Here is a 19,732-nt window from a genome sequence, read left to right on the forward strand (position 1 = left end):
CAAATATCTTAGGTACGATATAGTTACTAAGATATAAATATCTTAAGTACTGCCTAGCGGAAGAGAATGGCCAGCAGACTGTCCATTTGCATCTTAATTTGTAAAAACAAGCTGTTTACGGAGCCAGTTATAAACCCAGTTGTTTACGTGGAAATTTGTGATAAAAATGGTGAGACAATGTTAAGTGATATTTCTGTTATTTTCAGCCAGAGGCAACAAATTGGCCAGGTCTTATTTCAGGATTTGCATGGGTATGCATCTTTATGAACTATCCTTTGCTTGCCAAAATCAACCTGGGCAGGACTGCAGTGGCATTACCTGTTGCACACCTCAGGTGATTTTCCTACTTCCTGCCTCTATTTTAGTGCTTCGGTCACACACCAAAAGTGTTTTACATCTAATTTCATATTTACAATAATACTAATAAAGATACATTTTATCTCTATGTGCAACCTAATAATCAAAATTGTGAAAAAAAAAAAAACCTATTATATATAGTTGTATATAGATGTCCTTCCCTTATGCAGATTGAATGAGTCAGTAAAATGTTCAGAGATTTGTACTACAAAGGAAGATGGTCAAGTATTGAAAAGTTTCCCATGAAAACATACTTGCAATTTAAAAAAAAAAAAACATGATCCAAAAGCCACACAACAGATAAAATATTAGCTTAAAACCCTGTAGTAGCACAGCACTAAGTGCAGTCTTCACAGCATGTGCCCCTACATGGCTGATTTACAAGGCCCACACCCATGTTATTAAAACATCCAACATGTACAGCATTATTGAGTGTTTACAGACTGGAAATAATCCACTTTAACAGTTTATTGAATGCTAAGACTGAGACCAATTTCTGACAAATGCCCATCCTGGAATTACATTTTAAATTTATAAATATGTACAACACATCTTAAAACATTGCAATCGTAACAGACAAATCTTTCCATAAGAATAATCAGGTTAAAGACTCATAAATCCCAACACAATAACTGGTAGGCTATCTGCTTAAAGGCACTGAGTTTACAACCAAACAATGTGATTCTATATTATGACACCATAAAAATCAGAAAAGAACAGTTTTTTTATATGTAAAAACTTAAACAATATCAAATAACAACTATCAGCAGGGTCTATGTGCAGCATACGTTTTGTGTTCTTTCTGCTCCTTAATGCACTTAATTAGGTTTAAATTTTACACCATATCAGTAACTTCACATCAAACCTGCATGTTCCTTTGTAATCACAGCACAGTGCAGTGATGTAACAGGTGAAGGTTTTCTTCACAACTGACATAAAATGCAACGTCACCCTTAAACCACACCTTCATTTAAACCCTTTAACCTCACTTCATCAAAACTTTAGTTTTAGACTAAAACAGAAAAAATATAGACCTTCATCCCATCACCTTCTTTAGACATCAGCTCATTCTGTACAGTCTTGTGCTTGTGAAAACAGAATTTTTTAAGCAACCTTCAAAACAGCAAAATAAAGTAATTAAAAGAATCCATACTTGGTATGTAGTGTGCTATGAGTTCTAATGCTGAGGTGAGAATGATAAACTGGTAACCCTGTACGGCTCCACATGCTGCTCTTAAATGTGGAGATGAGATACTTTATGCAACTGTCATTCACTCAGGTCAAGTATTGCTTTTAAAATTATGCCAAGTGTTCATTCATAAGGCCCCTGTATGATTTTTCTAAATGAAGAGATAAAAAATAAAAAAAAACTAACACTTCTCACAAACATCTTTAAGAATGACACAGACCTCCTGAGTCTCAAGTGTTGTATTCAATTCAGAAGTTCTGTTGTGACTGTGTTGTTGTAACTTCTGACAAAATGAAAGTCAAACACACTGCACATTGACACATTTGGTCAACGGTTGAACTAATACCAATGTGCAAGGCACAACATGCTCAGACATGACCTGTTGTTTTAATTTGGTATGTTCCCACAGTCCCTTTCAATTTTGGAGAAGAGGGGGAGAATGGGGAGTCCTCACTAGACTGTTTTCTTACTAAGTTACTTCTTGATTTTGGCCATTTTCCTTTAAATAATCAACCTAAAGTCCCCCTGAGACCATTGAATAATGTTGGGGCGGCATTGCTTGTTTGGTTTGCTGGTCAATGAGGATATCAGCCTGAGGCATTGAGTGCATACGAGCAGTCTAATTTCCCTGGTTCCTGCCAAAGGCTCCCTGAGCAGCAGAGGTGGCAGCACTGGCAGCGGCGCTCTGGAAGCTACGGTTGGTCAGGACTTCTTGAGAAAACTCCTGCTGAGCCTTGGTGAAGCTGGCGCCTGTCCTTCTGTACTTGCCATGCACCTAAGAGGAGAGCAGTGACACATTTTTAAACCAGATCAAATCACGAATCAAAACTGTCATTGATCAACTCTTATTAATGTGGGAATTCCAAAGTTTATAAAGTCTGAATAACATCTGTGTTAAATAGATCCTCCAAGGTTGGTCTGTGGGAGGAGTTTATGTTTACCATTTGTCATTAGATTAGATCATCTATGTTGCCAGGCTGTAGGCTTCCATATGTGGCTAACGCACAAAAGTTTAAACCAATCAGCAGTTACCAGAGAAGTTTTCAGTCTGATGACAAGGAACAAAACGGCTTTCATATTATTTGACCAACTTCACTCAGATACAATTAGAATTTGCTCATGACAGTGACAGATGCTAGTGGTGCCCTCCCTCTTTTTAACTCTGACAAGTCACCTGGAAGACCAAGTTACCGTCTAAACAAAAAGCTCCCTTTAAAAAAAAAAAACAAAACAATTATCTGGATTTTATCTCCAAAATTTCACAACAATACAAGACAATTTTATGTGCAGTTTAAAAGCTTTCGTATCTATTTGTTTAACCAAATGTGCTCTTTTAAAAACGTTCTATAAATAAGCACTTCTAAGCATCTCCTCTACTGAAACAACACATTTCCAGGATTGCACAGGTGTGAACTGTGTAATTAATTCTATGACTGAATCCTTGTTGCAGTTGTGATTTTCAGCAGGTGTGTACGGGCAAAATTGGCTGCTTTTCAAACAATATAAAAAAAATTAATTAGCAGACCACACAGAGAAAAACAAGAGCATAAAAGTTGCTTTTCTGTGAAAATCCTTTGAGTACTTTTGAATCCTTCAACAGTTTTTAGAGCTTCACTCTGATGTTAATGAAAGTTTTTGTCGCCACTATTTTTAGTTTCTCTTTGATCTCCACACACCCTCATAGAGTTGGGATGAAAATCAACAAAATGAGGGGAAGAGTGAGAAAACCCTTATTTATATGTTTACTGCTCCATATTACACTTTCTATTTTGGTCCAATTCAATTAACTACGCCTTGGTGTTGTCCCAAATTTGACTGCAAACATTCTGTATACGGAGGCTGCAATTTACTTAAAAATAGCAAAGTTAGGGTTATGTAACCCACACATGTGGTATATTAAACTTGACTGGCTGATATTTACATGGTAACCAGCAAAGTATAAAGTATTTCCAACAGGTTTTAGATCAGCTTACCAGTTTCAGTAGAATGACAGCCAGGACAGCATTTACAGTGAAAAAACCAGCCACGACCATCATCACCACAGCAACTGCCAAGTTTGTTCCGATCATGCTGATTGATGAGATCCACCCACTGTCAACAACAGAAACATACGAGTAAACAAGTGTCATTTCACATTTTTCCCCACAAGGAGTGCAAATTGTGTTAAATTTACAGGATTAAAGAGAAATGAGCCAACATTCTTGACTTTTTAAGTGACCACTGAACACTCATGAAGTTTAAAAAAGTAGAAGAAAAAAATGTTTTTTTAAAACAGGGCTTCATATGTGATGTAGAAAAGAAACCCAAAGAGAAAAAATCCACACACTTACAAAGCAGCAACCCAGACAAGTTAGGTCAACAGGGATCTGTCAAAGAAATGCAAGAGAGGAGATGCAGGGAAAGAATACACACACACACACACACAAATGTTTAGCTGTGAATCACCCATGCACCTACCCAAAATCTGCCCAAAGCAGCATGCACTTTCATACCGATGAACAGAGAAACCTGCTGTTTGCCGATGAGCAACTGTCCAAATGCAGGTTATTCTTTAGTTCCCCACTCACCTGTTACCCCACTTGGGGATCCCAACAGTTTGGATAATGTACACTGCCACTTGGAAGAAAAAGACGAAGAAGAAGAAAAAGAAACTGAAGGAGCTGTCAGACCTACAGAGGAAAAACCGAAACAAAACAAAAGACATTGACAATGTTATCTGGCATTCAAGGGGATTGTTTCCTGCTACATTATTAGATAACATGGATGGGTGACCAAACAATGTACAACCTTGAGGGCCTTGGTAAGCAGCTGTGCCACAACACATTACTAGAACAATTGCAGTGTTTCTTGGCACCGACTCTAAGGCCTCTGAAACTAAACAGGAGGGATGGAACTGAAGCCGCAGCATGTGATTCACATCTTTTTCATACTAAAACCATTAAGTGAGCCTTCAAGCCTCATGGATGGAGGCATTGTTACCCTGGAAGGGACGACTCCAATCAGGACAGAAATGCTCCATAACAGGATAAAGGCCATTACGCAGAACAACTTGGTATTGATCTGCAGCGAGCCTTGGCTCTAAAGCTCATTTGTGCTTCTCAGGTCAACATGTCTGCAAGGCTTCGTGTGACTTAGATTTTGTCCTCTGAACAAGTTTACGTGTTCAGACTCTTATACAGAAGCTTGCATGCTAGACAAATTTTTGTCCACCAGGAATACACACGCTCCAAGCTCAAAGACTGCACACCAGGAAACTAGTTTAATATACGAGTACATGGTTGGTCTGTTTAAAGGAGAGGCGTTACATGGAAACTTGCCAGCATCCACACATGTATGATTTACTTTAAAACAAATAGGATGACAAAAACAGAGTGAAGTGATGACACATTCTTTTTCTGGATTTTTTGTTGTCTGTGCTGTACCTTTGATGTGCACCAGAGAATGTTTTGAAGTACGATTCATTAACAAGCCTAATTTTTCCCCACATCTCTGCAGAACAGTGCCTTTGGTTTTTACAGCTCTGAACTCTCAAATCAAGGAATTATGTACTGCCAGACAGCGACACTGTGTGGAAGAGTAGCTCTTCTGGTTTTCCCTACAGACTGCAAAAACACACAAAGCCCATGATCATCAAATGTGGGCTGTCCATCACAATTTTTTATGCCTTTTTTTAACATGCTGCATAGATCTAAATGCAGGTCTTAATATGTCACGGTTCCTTTTGAAACGCACCTCAGACGTTCCTGTAAACTGAGAACCAAAAATAGAATTTCAATGAGCCTTAGATCTTATTTTTCAGAAGCAGTTGTGTCTGCTCATCATCAGACGCTACCAGCACTGCACCTGCTCTGTTAGTGTTACTTCCCTCTGTTCTTCAGGGTTTTCCTTTAAGTTGTCAACAGCCTGACGTTACACTGGACATCCAAGCACACAGGTCACACAAATGAGTCACGAGAACATCTAAAACTTTCCTACATAAACTCTATCAATCATTTTTGCTGTCTGTATAAAACAGCTGCATGCCATCCTGAATGTAATGAACATAGAAGAACAATTCCCAGTGAGCCAAATGTTAGTGAAACGGTGTACCTGAAAGCCTTGTAGACAGGCCTGTACCAGCAGATGAAGGACACCGGGGTGAAGAGGATAAACCAAAGGATGGACAGACCAAAGTCAACACCGTACTGAGAGTCTGCAGTGAAGTAAGCCAGGCAGGCCAGCACATTGAGGAAGAGAGTGGCGCTGTGGACTACACAGGAAACCAGTGGTAGAAGCAGAATTATTAAAATGTATGAGCTTTAAATTGAGACTTACATGTTTACACATAAAACCATCAAATGTCAATCATATCATCCATCAGATCAATGACTCTTCTAAGGTTGTTGTTCAAGGAAATAGTACGAGAGGGGTTACGTACACATCCAGAGGTAGTACATCCTCTTGCAGATTCTGCGGTACTCCTCAGGGATTTCCTCCTCAAAGTCCTGGTAGAAGCATGGATTCACAGGGAAGAACTTTGGAAGAGGTGGCCAGTTGTTCTCTTTAGCTAAGAGAAAGATTTCACAACCAGATCATCATTTAAATGGAGTTATTCTTTATTGGTTACCTGAAGACAAACATATTTTCCCAGGAAACCGCTGCAGGCTCTTACCTCCGCTGTTCGGCGCTCTGCTCGTGCTTCTGTTCTGTAACTCCTGCTCCTTTCGCTCCAGCTCAGCTGCTTTCCTTTCCAGCTCCTCCTGCTGTTTGATCAGGTTAGCCTGAGCAGCTGCTGCAGTTGCCTGATGGATGATGGAAAAGCTGAAGTCTTAACACAGTCTAAAATTGGCATTGCATCAATACAACTCCCTGCTGAATTTCTCTTTCTAGCAAGCCTGTGATGAGAAATTCATGAACCGCACCACACAACACTGCCTCTCGCTCCTTCCAATTCAGCTCCTGATTTTAACTTCTAATTACATAATTTTGGAAAATCAGGCACTATTACCAATCAATTTTTGCACACAACAGATATCTTTGTATTCTTGTAAGTACCACATTTGGTCACATTTAATATATCACATGAACCGAAACCTTAAAAAATGTCACCATTAGAAAAACACTAAAAGCCCAGAAACACTGGACCTGTTTTCTGGGAGGTGGATTACTTTCCCTATCGCATCGTTTTCTCCTATTTCATGGTGCAACAACCTGGACAATGCTTTCCATCACAGCACAACTAATCAGAAAGAGCTATTATCAATGAGACCAATAAAAGGCTTTGATTTCTCAATCATATGGGTCGTGTATAATAACTGGGATGTATTCTCGACTCATAATTCATTAAATCACTTTTTTTCTTTATTTTGTATTTCACATGTGATAAACCTGATCTTGATTTAACAAGCAGACACCACAATATGTTCAAAACGCTATTTAAAATGTGTGGAATCCCAATCTACTGACATCAGAGCAGGTCAAATAAAGACATCCATGTGCAGGCCTGCCAGGTCAAGCCATTAATCTAGAGCTGGTGAGGCTTTCTTTTTTGCTTTCATGAGGTGAGGACCCGTCTCACAATCTAGCAAAGGGTTTTATTCGGTTGATCTTAACCCAGTTAAGAATCAGTTGTTCCGTATTTTCTTTGAACTTTCCCATTACTGTTGACATGAATGTTGGCTTCAGCAACAAAAATACACAAATTAATCTCCAATAGGGTTGAGATGCAGACAAGACTACCATTCATCAAACTCCACAATACTGCATTGGCCGCATCTACATTATGGATTCTGTAGTTAAAGTATTGTAGAAGAGTACACCTTATGCAGAATTTTTAAAAAAAGAAAGACATGCAGGTGCCGCACACATAATGCATTAATTAAACTCTAGCTTAGACGCACAGCGCACCACACTAATCGTTTAAGATCTGATGTGACTCAAACTCAGATGTGGATGGTTAGCTAACGTTACATAATCGCAACAACATATTTAGATGTAAAAGTTATGAAAAGTACCATATTCATATTTACTTTTGAGTTCTGCTTAAATAGATTTCCTTGCTTTAAAACAGGATTCGCTGACTTGAATGAGAGTAACTGTCACAGCTGCTGAAACGGTCCCCACTATAACCAGAGAACCCACAAAAAACGCTGAACTCAGGAGCTCAAAACAACAGTTGCAAACCAGTAGGAGGTTTCACAGCAGCTCCATCCAACTCAGATCTTTTCTTAAAAAGTGCCAAACAAGCATTTAGAAAAGCATTATGCAGTGTTACAGTGATGTGAGTTATAATGAAGGAAAAGCTCAAACTATAAGAAAAAAAAAGGCCATTTCAAAGATCGGTTCACTTATATTTCTAAGCTGCCTGACAGCATTCAAGTGATTTTATCAGTCTTCATTTATTTTACATATTCAGGAAGTGCAACGTCTTCACTAACTTTAGATAATGCAGGTTTCATTCAAAAGCCAATTTTTGGGGTGTTCAGTGATTTAGTCTGAAAAATCTGCCATTCACCTGGTCCTTAAACAGCTGCCAGCTCTATTTGTTCACAGTAAAACATTCAAAAACATTGTTTCCAGGACAACCCAGTGATTTCCAGGACATTTCAGAGTGTCAGCATATGAATAAATAACTGGTTTATTTATTTAAACGTGAGAGTCTGACTCACCTGCGTGGTCTGCTCCACAGAGGTCTGCAGAATGGCGGGTTGGGAGGAAGTGGCAGAGATGGGGATGGTTGTTCCAGAGTGACTTCCCTGAGAGAGGATTGAAGCAGCACTTCTTTATAAACAACTAAATTACCTCTTAGTGTTGAAACACCAATATGTCACATTGGTAGTAGTATTAAAACACAAAAGCTCACCATCTCAGTTGCAGAGAATGGGTTGTACTCCCCAGCGGTTTCATTGACTCTGCTGGTGGCTTGTGTGACTGAGGCATCCTGAAAGAGAGATCAAACATACTGAGACTTGTGCTGAGCAGAGGACATCACCTCTTAGTGTATGTGGTAAAAGGAGCATTTAGATGCCCAGCTGTCTCAGACCCCATTAACTACTTGTAAAAGTGTGGCCACGGACTTCGTTTCAGTTTAAGCACGATTCGCTGTGTGTGATCAAGAAAAATGTGCTTATAATTAAGTGGATATACACAAAAACACGTGTTCAACCATTATGCTTAATGGGCGTAAATAATGATGTGATAAATACATCAAGCAAAGACAAACCACAAATGTGAAGTTAAGAAGAACGCTACCAATTATAGCACTGCCATTGGAAGCGCTTTTGCATTTTTTAGCAGTGTCATGTGGAGGAGTCACAGCTGAAGGCTGAATATCAGCGAGCACCTGCTTTGGTCTCTACTCACCTGCGCAGGTGAACTGGAAGCCCGTAAAATCATTTTCATGTGCGATCTTTAAAAAGTAGGTTGTAAATGGCCTAATACGTGTCATATCTCATATTAGTGACGATTCTTAGCCAGGAAACACTGAGGCCAAACCCAGCAACCAACCAAACAGGTTTTCGTTACAGCATATCTTTTTCAGTCTTCACTTCACACCAAAACAAGCCGCTAAAAACCGACTCGCCAGCACAAAACAACGCGGAGCTCTCACCTGGAAGGGGTTCACGTCCACCGGGTCGGCGAAGGGGTTGCTGTCAAATCCCGACATTGCGGAGAAGAGTTTATCTTGCGTGAAATAAACACGACAGAGCCAGTATCCCCGGCGGTGGCGGCGTCTGCTCCTGACAGTGCTGCGTGACGCCGGGCCTCTGCGCATGCGTCGTTAGATATGTCGGTCACGTTATCGCTGCATGTCTGGAGTCATTTCTAATCAATTAGCCCACCTTTATTTTTAGAAATATTGCGAATTGGTTTCAAATGTGCGGTTCTCGTGACAGTCTGCTTTGACCGCTCATGTTTGTCTTGATATGAAAACAACTACTCATCTTGAACCCTCAAACACAGCAGGGACAGCTTACTTAGTAATCGATGTACGCTCTTTGAAACTCAAACTACCCGTAACTTAAGTTGGTGCAAGCACCCATCTTTGCATTGATCATAGAGAACATAAGGACATGGATGGGACAGAGGCAATGCCCTTTACTCCTCCACTGCTGCTTCTTGACTCGGGTAAAGATGTGCTGCTTGAGGTAAAAGATCAGGCTTTATCCCGTTTGCTCATCTAAATGGCAAACAAATAAATCAGAAAGTGCTTTATTATGAAAGCAGTTGAATTACAGTTTCAAGTACTGTGTCCAAAATTCAAACACTTCTCGAACCTTCTAAAAATAACACATTAAAAGTCAAGCATTTTGAAGGACTTCCAGCACCTGTAAGAACTCTGATCTTATGTTCTCTTATACTGGGGTTGGTTTTACGGTAACTCCAAACAGATTAAACTATTTCTTTAAATAATTTAACCAATTATTGTAATTACTTGACAGAAATACATAGATAGCATGAAACTTGGAAAATACTTTGGAAAATGTGAAAGAAACCAAAACCCCATCATGTCTGCTCTATTGCGCCTCAGGTGATGTGAACTGATTTAATTAAAGTCTATTTCTGTTTTTATCAGTGGGAAATACATCCCAAAGTATAGATTTCAATTTCTGCAGACTGAAAAATGCATGTACCCTGGGTTGAGTAACTTCTACTCTTGTAGATCTGCCTCTTAGGACAGAAGCAGCACCTAAAATATGAGCAAATATTCAAAAAGGCCTGCGACAATGAAAAAGCATATAGCACCTCACGTGTTCATCCAGGGGGAAGAGGAATGTGCTGGGGTCTTGTTTAATTTCTTAATAGGGAAACAGCTAAAAACCCAGAGGATTCAAAGGTGCCAACATTGTCACATTAAAGCCACAGTTTTATCAAAGACTGTTTGATCTTATGATTTTTATTTAGCCTAATGTCATAAATATCAAAGCATTATTCTCTATGTTCTGAGAAAAAGGAGCTCCATTTCTTTTGAGGCATTTCAAATGAAAGTCGTCTACAAAATACCTCTTAAGGGAAATTACTGTCACTAAGAGCGAACAATATATCAAAGACAGCAGCTTATCTATATCTAAGAACATCTTCAAACCCTCGTTACTTAAGTAAGTGTTCATAGTTTTTTACTTAACTGTGGCCACTGCGGTGACAAATACAGAATGTCTGTAAATGCAAAAATACAGAGCAAAACCAAGACAAGTGGAGAAGTGGCAAAAGTTAGCAAATTAACCAGTAATGCCAATTATATCAGTTACACAACAGTATTGAGTTTGCTAACATTAGCCACAATAATATTCTGCTCATAGCAGCAAAACCTCTGTGTTCTTGACATTGCTTATGCGCAAATCATGTGGGATTACTTCTACTTCCAAGTTACTCTAATACAAATAAGGTGCTGTTACACGATAAATTATTGATCGTGGAGCACTGCAATTAACGAGCAATAGTGTCAGATTTTTCTGTTATATGAGGTACTCATCATTTTGACATATCACAGTGAGGAGAATCAGAAATGGAATAAAATCAAATGGGATTGGATGCCTTTTAGCCATTTCTATTACAAATACTGCTGGTCAACAGGCCTATTTGATGTGCCATCTACTTTCACAGTATGTCTTTGTAATGGTGATCAAGACTGGCATATAGTAGGACAAATGGAAAAAATCCATTTGACAAAAACAGACATTAATAAATGACGACAGAAGACAAAAGGATTTTATGCTCTTGCTTGGTTGCTATTGAGCAAACACTTCAGAGACAGACGGGGTGGCTTTGGGAGTGGGTGGAAAACAACAGATTTCAATGGCATTTGTCCCCTATGCTGTACACATAAACTGTACTGCATATTACAATTGTTGTATGGCTGTGGCGCAGTAGAATGCAGGTATCTTACACGCGTCCGACATTCTTAAAGAGCTGGGATCCCCTTGGCTGGAATTCACACCAGCTCACTTGGTCCCTTTGATGGAGGAATTTCCCTTGTAAGGGAAAAAAAAGCAGCACAAACTTAAACTTAAAACACATGAAGTGGTTTTTCTCTTTCACACATACATACAGTCACGCATGGGCGCTTTGCACATGCACACACACAAATGTAGCATCCACTGCCCCAATCCCAACAGCTCTGTCCAGGATACTCCAAAAAAATAAAAGATAAATATTGACTTCAACTACCCAGCAGAGGCTGGTGTTCCGGTTATGTACAGTTTTTATACCTGTATATTATATGCTATAAGGAAATTCTGTGACATTAAAACTTATTAAATAAGGGAAAAATAATTTGTAATAACATAGCATCCGCTGCTTACACTGATTGTTATGAACTGTAAACTCATAAAGCAGCTAATGACTGAGCTTTAAGTCCACTGGAACTGCCTCAAGGCCCGATTGTGCCGGGTTTGACTCATTTACTGTAGTACACTGCTTCAGCTTTCCAGCTCTCCAACATTCCCTGATGCTGAATGGTCATCCACTTAATCCAACATTCCCTTTTCCCTGTCCTCCTGTTCAGTGTGTCTCCTCTCGGAGCTGAGGAAAGAGCTGCCAAGGCACTGTGAGAGCATGGGTGGCAGTTGAGTCCACAGCAGAGGAGCCCTTCCATTGATTCCTGTCTCTCTGCCAGACACCCCCTGCACCCTCTGGCGGTGGAAGCACTGTACACGGCACTTGGGACACTTTTTCACAGGCTTCAACAGTGACAGGCTAAGCAAGAATGCTGCAAGGAGTGGAGCTCGGTTGTTATAATGTTGCCTCCTGCTGAGAACATTTATGCTTGCCTGGGAGCTTGACAGGGAGAATTTTGGTGTCCTTCATACCATGAATTCATTATTACCATACAGTACCAGGTGCTGTGGTATGTCTGGAGGGTCCCTGCCGTGCCCACCGCCTTCTCTCGAGTGCCTTGGCGTTGAATGCCTGGCTCCTTTCAGTTTTTGTTTGCCCTTCTCTGGGTTGTAGGTGCCGCGGCTGGTAAACATGGGCCTTTCATCATACGTGCCTTCCTGCTCTCCCGCAGGGCTGCTCTCAAGGCTGTCAGATCGGGACGTTTGAGAAACACTCAAATCCTGGGACTGAGACTGGGCTGGACTTGAACCCACAGCGGGAGACTTGGAGTGGAAGCGAAACCGCCGGGTGGTGGCAGAGGAAGAGGTGGAAGACGAGTGGAAGTGAGATGAGGAGGTGTAGGAGGAAACAGAGGAACAAGAGTCTACAGAGTCCTGGCTGTCAGGTTGCCGGCGGTGAGTGCGCCGTCGGGGGCTTTTCCCATCAGATCTGTGAGGCCATGGGGAAGTCAACACTGGACCTTTCTCTGAAAGATGAGATACAGGGAAGTCAAGCGTTGTCTTTCCTCCTGTCCTTTTTGCCCTGATTACTCTTAAGAGACATGTCTTTTTCTCACTTTCCTGAGGTCTTAATGAAATGTCTGAGACATGCTTTGGTCAGAATATGACAGAGAGACATTACAAATCCTTTATTTTTTTAATCTATGATTTATTTTTCCTTGCAACTGGTTTGAAAGCACACAGTGAACAACTTGGCCCTATTCTCCCTCTTTCATCTGTGGGTTGTTTCCATAACTGAGCTCAGTCCTACAGCTTCGAGCTACAATGCAAATAGAAAATGGACACAATTTGCAATAAATAATTCTGGGAGCACATTATTTGTCTTTGGGAAAGCATACAGTATCTAAGCTGAGCCCACACAACAAACTCACTCACCATTAAGAATAGAAAAATACTTGAGTGGCAGTTTTATTCTGAGATTCTTGTGTTTCCTTTGTCTGCAGTTTGTGAAGGGATATGTGAACTGACCCAGGTTGTTAAACCATCACACCACAGACAGAAAGGCTGAAGTAACATAGGCGCTGGCAGTTAGCTTCAACACACGTCATGTATCTGCTCCATGAACCCTGGGCTTCATTGTTGCTTCATTACTTTGTGTTTTGTTGAAGTTTTTAGTGGTTTATGTCAGTAATTGTTGCTAAAATGGGGTTTTTGTGTTTCTAATGTTGGGGGTCTCAAGTTTAGTGAACTACTGGCTACGAAAATAATTCACTGTTAGGGTAAGAACAAAATACTTTGAACTTTCCAATCTCAGGTACATGAATGACTCACTAAAATTGCATATTTTCAGACCTCAGGGGCCACAAAGTTCAGTTTTTTTCTGAGTTTCTGAGTTAACGAGTGAACAAACTCAAACATGAATTCTGATTTGTTGTGCAAAAGACATACCAGAAAAGTCAGAAATGGTTTCCTCAGAGTCCAAATTGAGGTTTTCAGAGCTGTCAGCTGTACCGATAGAAGCCTCAGACTCCAGGGTCTCATCATCTGATGCTCGTGGCTCCAGAGTCAGCATTTCAAAAGTCAACTCCTCTCTGTGGAGGAGAACATTATCAGCATTAACAAAAGAACTGAAGACAACTGGCATTAAAATCACATGAGTCCTTTACAGATGAAACATTTTTGTAAGTACTTCTCTTTCAGAAGGTTTTCAAGTTGTTCTGTCAACACTCTCTCCTCCTGGTGCATGGCTGCCTGCTGATGCTCAGAGACGTCCTCAAACGACTCCGTTCCTTCCTCACCGCCACTTTCTTCTCTCACAGCATCAGCAAAAGACAGCAGCCGTGGACTGACTGGAGGTGAAGGCGTGTGGTAGCTCACTCGCTGAACATGGCCTTTTCCCTGAGGAGCAAACCGACAGCACAAACCATTTTTCACCAAAGTAAACAAAACATTCATGATTCATAAAACAGCTGATCATCACAAGTGTAAAACACTGTCATTTAAAGCACATTACGCCCTGTCTGGCAAGCAGCTACTCACTTACACATGACTGAAACACATTAATTAAAGGTTTAAGGACAATAGAGCAGCACTAATCAAACAAAACAACTACAGCACAATTATACACTCACTTTACCTTTTTAGTTGCTTTTGGCTGCTGTTAACAAGAGTAACGTGCAAAAAAGAGAAGAAGTATCAGCATTGCCACTTTTCAAATGTGCACTAACCAGCAACTGATCAGATGCTTTAAAACTCCCACCTTGGCTCTTAAACGTGGAGCTAATAGTCACAATGTCATATTTATACTAATATGGTATTTGCTCGGAGCACATAGAAGCAAAAGCACATAATAATGTTTGACCACAGTTTGTCCAGAGAAAGCAATGACAAAATCACATGCACCTTTTCCTGTCCTTATCTGAGCAAAAGGAATATTTGAGCTTCTTGTTATTTGCTGAAAACCTGAAAATGGTTTAATTCTTATTTTCAAACAGATTTGAAGTCATAGAAGAAGCTGAAAATGTTTGCTTTGTATGTTTAATACTCCACACGGCATTAAGTAAATCTAATCAGAGGCCAATGGATGATTGCGTAACGTCCTTAATTTCATCCACAAGAGACAGTTACAGAATATAGTCCAACAAACAAACAAAAATGTGATGAGATGACACATGCTCTGGGAAAGGAGAGACATCTGTGCTACCACAACACTGGAAGATGGCTTGAGGATGTGATCCGCTGTGCGTGTATACATACCATACTGTGCGCTATGCTCATAAATCTAACAGCTATTAGAACTGGTCTCTGGGTAAAGGAAAAGACACATTAGGGCAGAGATTGAGGAGAAGAAATAAGCTGCTAAGAACGGAGGAAATGATGGAAGTTAAGGCAGGGATTCTTTTTAGGAAGGCAGGTGAGTCAGGTAGCTATCGTTACTGGGATTAGTCATGCTCTTTGATCTCACCATTGACCGTCGTATGAGGGTCAGTTTGCACTTGGCCTTATTCTCAGCAAACTCCAGCGTATTGATGTCCTTTAGTCGCACTTTATACTTATTCATCTGCTCACAAATGATAAGTTCCACACACCTACAGAGGAATGACGACAAACAGAACCAGTTAAGAATCCCTGAAAGTACTTTATGGTTTAGCAGAATGACTAGCTTATATAAAGCCACTCAAAGAGCCTTGCTACAGTCTTATTTATTCAATACAATATGAGCTTTGTTCTTTCCCTAAAGCTTGTTGTTCCCAAAATAAAATTATGTGCTCATGCCATGAATTCCATCCACCATTGTTTAGAGGAAATCTGCACAGTTCAGTTTACAAAAGTAAACTATTTTACGGAATCAATACTAAGATGTATGCATGTGTGAAGTCCAAGAATTTAGACACAAACAGCAAAAGGCTGCTTCACTGCACTCAACTGAGCAACATCTTCTCCCACTGCTCAAAAATCCTTTCAAACTTGTCCTTCTGTCTGATAATCTTGCTAAACCTGATTGTAGAAAAGTTATTTCAGTGTTCTCACATGAAATAGATTAATTCAATTGAACAGCCTCTCATCCAATTGTTCCCCTTAGTCATGCCTGTCCCCACTGAAATGCCCTCCCTGCACTTTCCATTAACAAAGCCTTTTTATTTGAAAGGCAGGAAGCGGATTCTTACGCCGTTGTCTTGCTGATGTCCTGGACGCTCTGTAGTGGGTCGATGGTGTCAGGACAGCGAAGGATACAGGGAGCAAAAACTATAGCCAAGGCATTAGCTGACATACGGTTTGTCTCCTCTTGCAAGGCAATCCTAAAAGCAGAAATAATAGTTTTATGTATGTTGTATGAACCCTCTATAACATTTAATATGAAAGCACATTTTTTTTTTTACCTGACAAGGTGAAATATGAGGCGTTCCAGAGTGTTCAAGTGAGTTCTGCTGAGCTGGTCGATAACTGAATACACCCCCCTCATAGTCTCCTTTTTATCCTGCAAACCTGAGGTGGCATTCAAACAAGATCAATTGGCATTTACTGGTGTGGCAAACAAATATACTGCTGATGCCGACCGCTTACCCATAGCACGTATGAACTCTTCATACAGCTCGAATGTCATCAGGGGATTAGGCAGGTCTCTCAGCCACTGCTTGAAGACACTAGCGATTACGTGGATGTTGTAATCATCCAGGTTCATGTTGTCCACGTCTGTAAGGTCACAGGGAGAGTGCAAACATGTCACACAACACTTTGTAACCAGGTTTGATCCCTTCAGATTCACGTTAGTCAACTTTAAAAGCTGAGAAGCAAAAGATTACCTGTGTCGAGCCCGAGCTTGAGTTCTTTGATTTTGTTGGTGGAACCAGATTTTCTGTAAATTCCTTCAGTGTAGAGGCCATGCATCTCAATGTAGTTGATAAGCTTCTCGACCACCAGAGGAACTGTCCTCTCATCGTTGGTGAGGCGAGAAACTTCCACCCCGAACTGTCTGGAGGAAAGCTCTGGATCAAACTGCTCAGAAACAAACAGAAATACATGCCACATGATGTACATAAATAATGTAAATGTTCCAACAAAGAATAGTCATTCCTGGACAGAGACAACAGAAGCTACTGTGCATAAACCCCAAAATAACACAACTGATGTCACAAGACATTATTGTGAGGATACACAATATGGTCGACTCACCTTCTTACTGCATTTGGTGGTCGTCTTCTGGCAGCACTTTCTGTGGCAGGCGTACCGGCACACTGGATGAACACAGCCAGAGAGATCAAACAGGTCATTTCCATTATCCACAGAAAGACAGTGTCTCCTCATAATTCAGCAGACGTTTTGATAATAGCAAAAATTGTTATCGCTCGAGAAACCAAAGTGGTATTGGCTGGAACGAAGAAAGCATCCTGTGTGAATAAAGGACAAACTGTGTGGAGAGATCTGTGGAGAGACAGAGCTGCAGACCCCATGAGTCCAGTTGAAAACAATCTGATTAGGGCTGAGGAGGGAGAGGGGGCGGGGCTCGATCGCTGAGGCCCGGCTGGACACGGATCAGCCACAGACATGAGGTATGTGGGCGAGCATGTGTGTGTATACAAGTTCACGTGAATACCACTGTAGAAGACAGAGATGTTTGTGTGTGGTCCCAAACGTTTGGCAAGAAAGGAGGTTTCCTTTACGTCACATTATTTTACAGCTAATTAAATCACACGTACAAGTCATATCCTGTACTCACAGGTTTTTCCTCTTTCTGCAAGTCGATAATATATTTTGAACATCTCTAAAATTCTAATTTTTTTATTTTATTAAAAATTATGACAGTTATGTAACCAAAACAATCCATTTTTTTCTGGCTAAATAACTAAAACATTTAATTCCCATAATTTGACTATTAATTTTATTAACTTAAATGATGAACGACACACTTTGGGACAAGATTAACTTTTTCATCATCTATGGCCTTCAAGACAGTTTTTCTAATCTGTGGGAAATCAGGTGTTGAATTGCAGTTGTGACATTTTGCCTCCACACTCACATTTGCACACACATGCACGGTCCATCATCCAGATTAGAGACGAGCAATATTCACAGTACGTCGGGATGCTGTACTGGGTGGACTTGAAGATGTGGCCGTTGTGCTCCTCCACCTGCAAAGAGCAGCAGAGCACTTTAACAAACATAAAGCAGCCTGTACACATGTGCAACCCCTGGAAAAAATAATGGAATCGCCACCTCTAGAGGATGTTCATTCAGTTTCTTTGTTTTAAAAGAAAGAAAATAAAGATAATGCACAATGCGTTTTTAATCATAAGAGCTGAACATTCTGGCTTTGTAAAATAAAAAACTTTTGGCTGTAGATTAATGGATGTGAGTGATATTCAGTGATGAATCATCAATCTGCCATTAGGTCAGGTGATAATGCTGGAACTTTAGTTTGGTGCAGGTTGATGGCAGCTATTACCTCTACAGTAAATATACAGGTGGACATTTTAGACACTTTTCTTCATCCAGCAGTTGAAGATGCTGAGGTAATTTTTAAGGACGATAATGCATCTTACCACAGAGCAAAGAGAGTTCTAACTGCTCTTCAGGAAAGACATGTCATCGCACCGACACGGCCAGCAACAGCCTGCATCTTAACCCGCCTGAAACCTTGTGGTGAAAACACAAGGTCCTAACAAATCTGTTAAAGACTAAACCAAAAAATAGGAGCCTGGTAAATAAATTATGTTGTTTTTCATTTGAAAAATTCAAGCCTTAAAGAATTCAAGCTGTTGGAAACGCCAGAGGAGCAGCAACAATCGGTGCCAACGGGGATTTTTTTGTTTCATGATTCCACCATTTTTTTCCTTCACTTGATTTGGAGAAGAAAAAACAAAAAAAAAAACAGCAAAAACTGTCAGCACTTTAGAACATTTTTTGAGGTGTGTTTGTTTGGCTCTTAAATTAAATCAATCTGTGACATATCTGTGATTTGTGTTTATTGACCGATTTTTTACTAAATTAAATGAACATCCATCAAGACTGGGGATGCCATACTTTTTGCAGGGGCTGTAAGATAAGGGATTCTTTTTAGGTTCTTGCAAAGATGACAAAGTATTTTGTCTGGTATTATCAGAATTAGGAGCTAAGAATCGATGAAACAGAGGAGACTTACAATGTCTGTGTCCTTTTTTCTCCGTTTTTTGCGTTCAGGTTTAGGTATCGGCTGCAATGAAAAGAAAAAAGGCTAATCAGACTAACTATTAATAAATACCAACATATATAAAATCTAGGGAGAAATCAATAATAAATATATAGACATTTCTTTAATGTTGCCACAGAGCTTGGTTAAGGCAAACATCTGTGAACAGTTTTATCTGTGAACTATTACCTTGCTGATTGTACTGTCCAGAGGTTTGTACTCTGTCATGAACTCATCCAGGAAAACTTTAAAAGTATTGACCCACACTGTGACAGGAGATTCCCTCCAGTCCCTCTGCTCTTGTCGCATGGTCTTCTCCAAGATGTGCTCAAACAGAGCGTAAAGGTCTTTGTAGCGGATACTCTTACCATCATCCATCTATGGAGAAAGAAAACACAGTCATGAGATCATTTAGACTTTGAAAACAATCTTCTCGTACAGTACAACATATCTGAATGAATAAAACATGTTCAAACAACTATTTCATCTATGATAAAGTCTTGCATTTTGATCCAAATTTGGTCTTTATCATGTGTGATGAAGAATTTTCCAGATGGTGGAAACCGTTTTCAGCTGTGAAAGATTGTGACCACAGAGTTAACAACACTTACTGCGAGTGCTGTGGAGTAGGAGTTGAAAATGTTAAGACGGAACTCCTTCAGAGCCTTTTTAAACACGACGTCCACCATGGTGTCCTTCTTACTGTCCTCTGTGTCCAAGTCGTTGATCTTCAACACAATCCCCACACATTTTAGAAGTTCACCC

At 40.2% G+C, this 19,732-nt stretch overlaps 2 protein-coding genes across 12 annotated transcripts in view; both read right to left on the reverse strand.

Annotated features, from left to right (window-relative positions):
- Window positions 1–815: 815 nt before the first annotated feature.
- Window positions 816–9,300, reverse strand: scamp2l (secretory carrier membrane protein 2, like). The gene is made up of 9 exons (XM_072380087.1): window positions 9,135–9,300; window positions 8,388–8,465; window positions 8,194–8,280; window positions 6,198–6,327; window positions 5,964–6,092; window positions 5,636–5,795; window positions 4,114–4,215; window positions 3,520–3,637; window positions 816–2,321 (listed from the first exon to the last, which is right to left on the reverse strand). Exons 1-9 carry the CDS (start codon window positions 9,297–9,299, stop codon window positions 2,166–2,168), a joined length of 1,125 nt encoding a protein of 374 aa, XP_072236188.1. The 5' UTR covers window position 9,300; the 3' UTR covers window positions 816–2,165.
- Window positions 9,301–10,400: 1,100 nt separating this feature from the next.
- myo9aa (myosin IXAa) overlaps window positions 10,401–19,732 on the reverse strand; it is a 106,960-nt gene continuing 97,628 nt past the window's right edge. For 7 of the 11 annotated variants that reach the window (XM_072380093.1, XM_072380096.1, XM_072380097.1 and 4 more), the window contains 15 exons: window positions 19,579–19,695; window positions 19,157–19,345; window positions 18,941–18,991; window positions 17,819–17,930; window positions 16,975–17,036; window positions 16,605–16,797; window positions 16,366–16,494; window positions 16,182–16,287; window positions 15,969–16,100; window positions 15,266–15,389; window positions 15,058–15,105; window positions 14,438–14,458; window positions 13,991–14,199; window positions 13,750–13,892; window positions 10,401–12,827 (listed from right to left, as the gene is read on the reverse strand). In XM_072380093.1, coding sequence (XP_072236194.1) covers window positions 12,328–12,827; window positions 13,750–13,892; window positions 13,991–14,199; window positions 14,438–14,458; window positions 15,058–15,105; window positions 15,266–15,389; window positions 15,969–16,100; window positions 16,182–16,287; window positions 16,366–16,494; window positions 16,605–16,797; window positions 16,975–17,036; window positions 17,819–17,930; window positions 18,941–18,991; window positions 19,157–19,345; window positions 19,579–19,695 — 2,136 coding nt within the window. In that variant the 3' untranslated portion in view covers window positions 10,401–12,327. The remainder of the gene's footprint in view (window positions 12,828–13,749; window positions 13,893–13,990; window positions 14,200–14,437; window positions 14,459–15,057; window positions 15,106–15,265; window positions 15,390–15,968; window positions 16,101–16,181; window positions 16,288–16,365; window positions 16,495–16,604; window positions 16,798–16,974; window positions 17,037–17,818; window positions 17,931–18,940; window positions 18,992–19,156; window positions 19,346–19,578; window positions 19,696–19,732) is intronic. The other 4 variants (XM_072380098.1, XM_072380095.1, XM_072380094.1 and 1 more) reach the window with 2 other exon arrangements.

This window comes from Leuresthes tenuis, unplaced genomic scaffold, assembly GCF_036924035.1.
Source record: "Leuresthes tenuis unplaced genomic scaffold, fLeuTen1.0.hap1 SCAF_2, whole genome shotgun sequence".
NCBI classification, from domain to species: Eukaryota; Metazoa; Chordata; class Actinopteri; order Atheriniformes; family Atherinopsidae; genus Leuresthes; species Leuresthes tenuis.

Excerpts from the sequence above, each read along its gene's own strand:
- scamp2l (XM_072380087.1), bottom strand. The coding sequence starts at position 9,299 with ATGCGCAGAGGCCCGGCGTCACGCAGCACTGTCAGGAGCAGACGCCGC. Across the intron at positions 4,216-5,635 it reads CCTGTCTACAAGGCTTTCAG|GTCTGACAGCTCCTTCAGTT; the intron begins GTACACCGTTTC and ends TTTCCTCTGTAG. Across the intron at positions 2,322-3,519 it reads CTGTCATTCTACTGAAACTG|GTGCATGGCAAGTACAGAAG; the intron begins GTAAGCTGATCT and ends CTCTCCTCTTAG.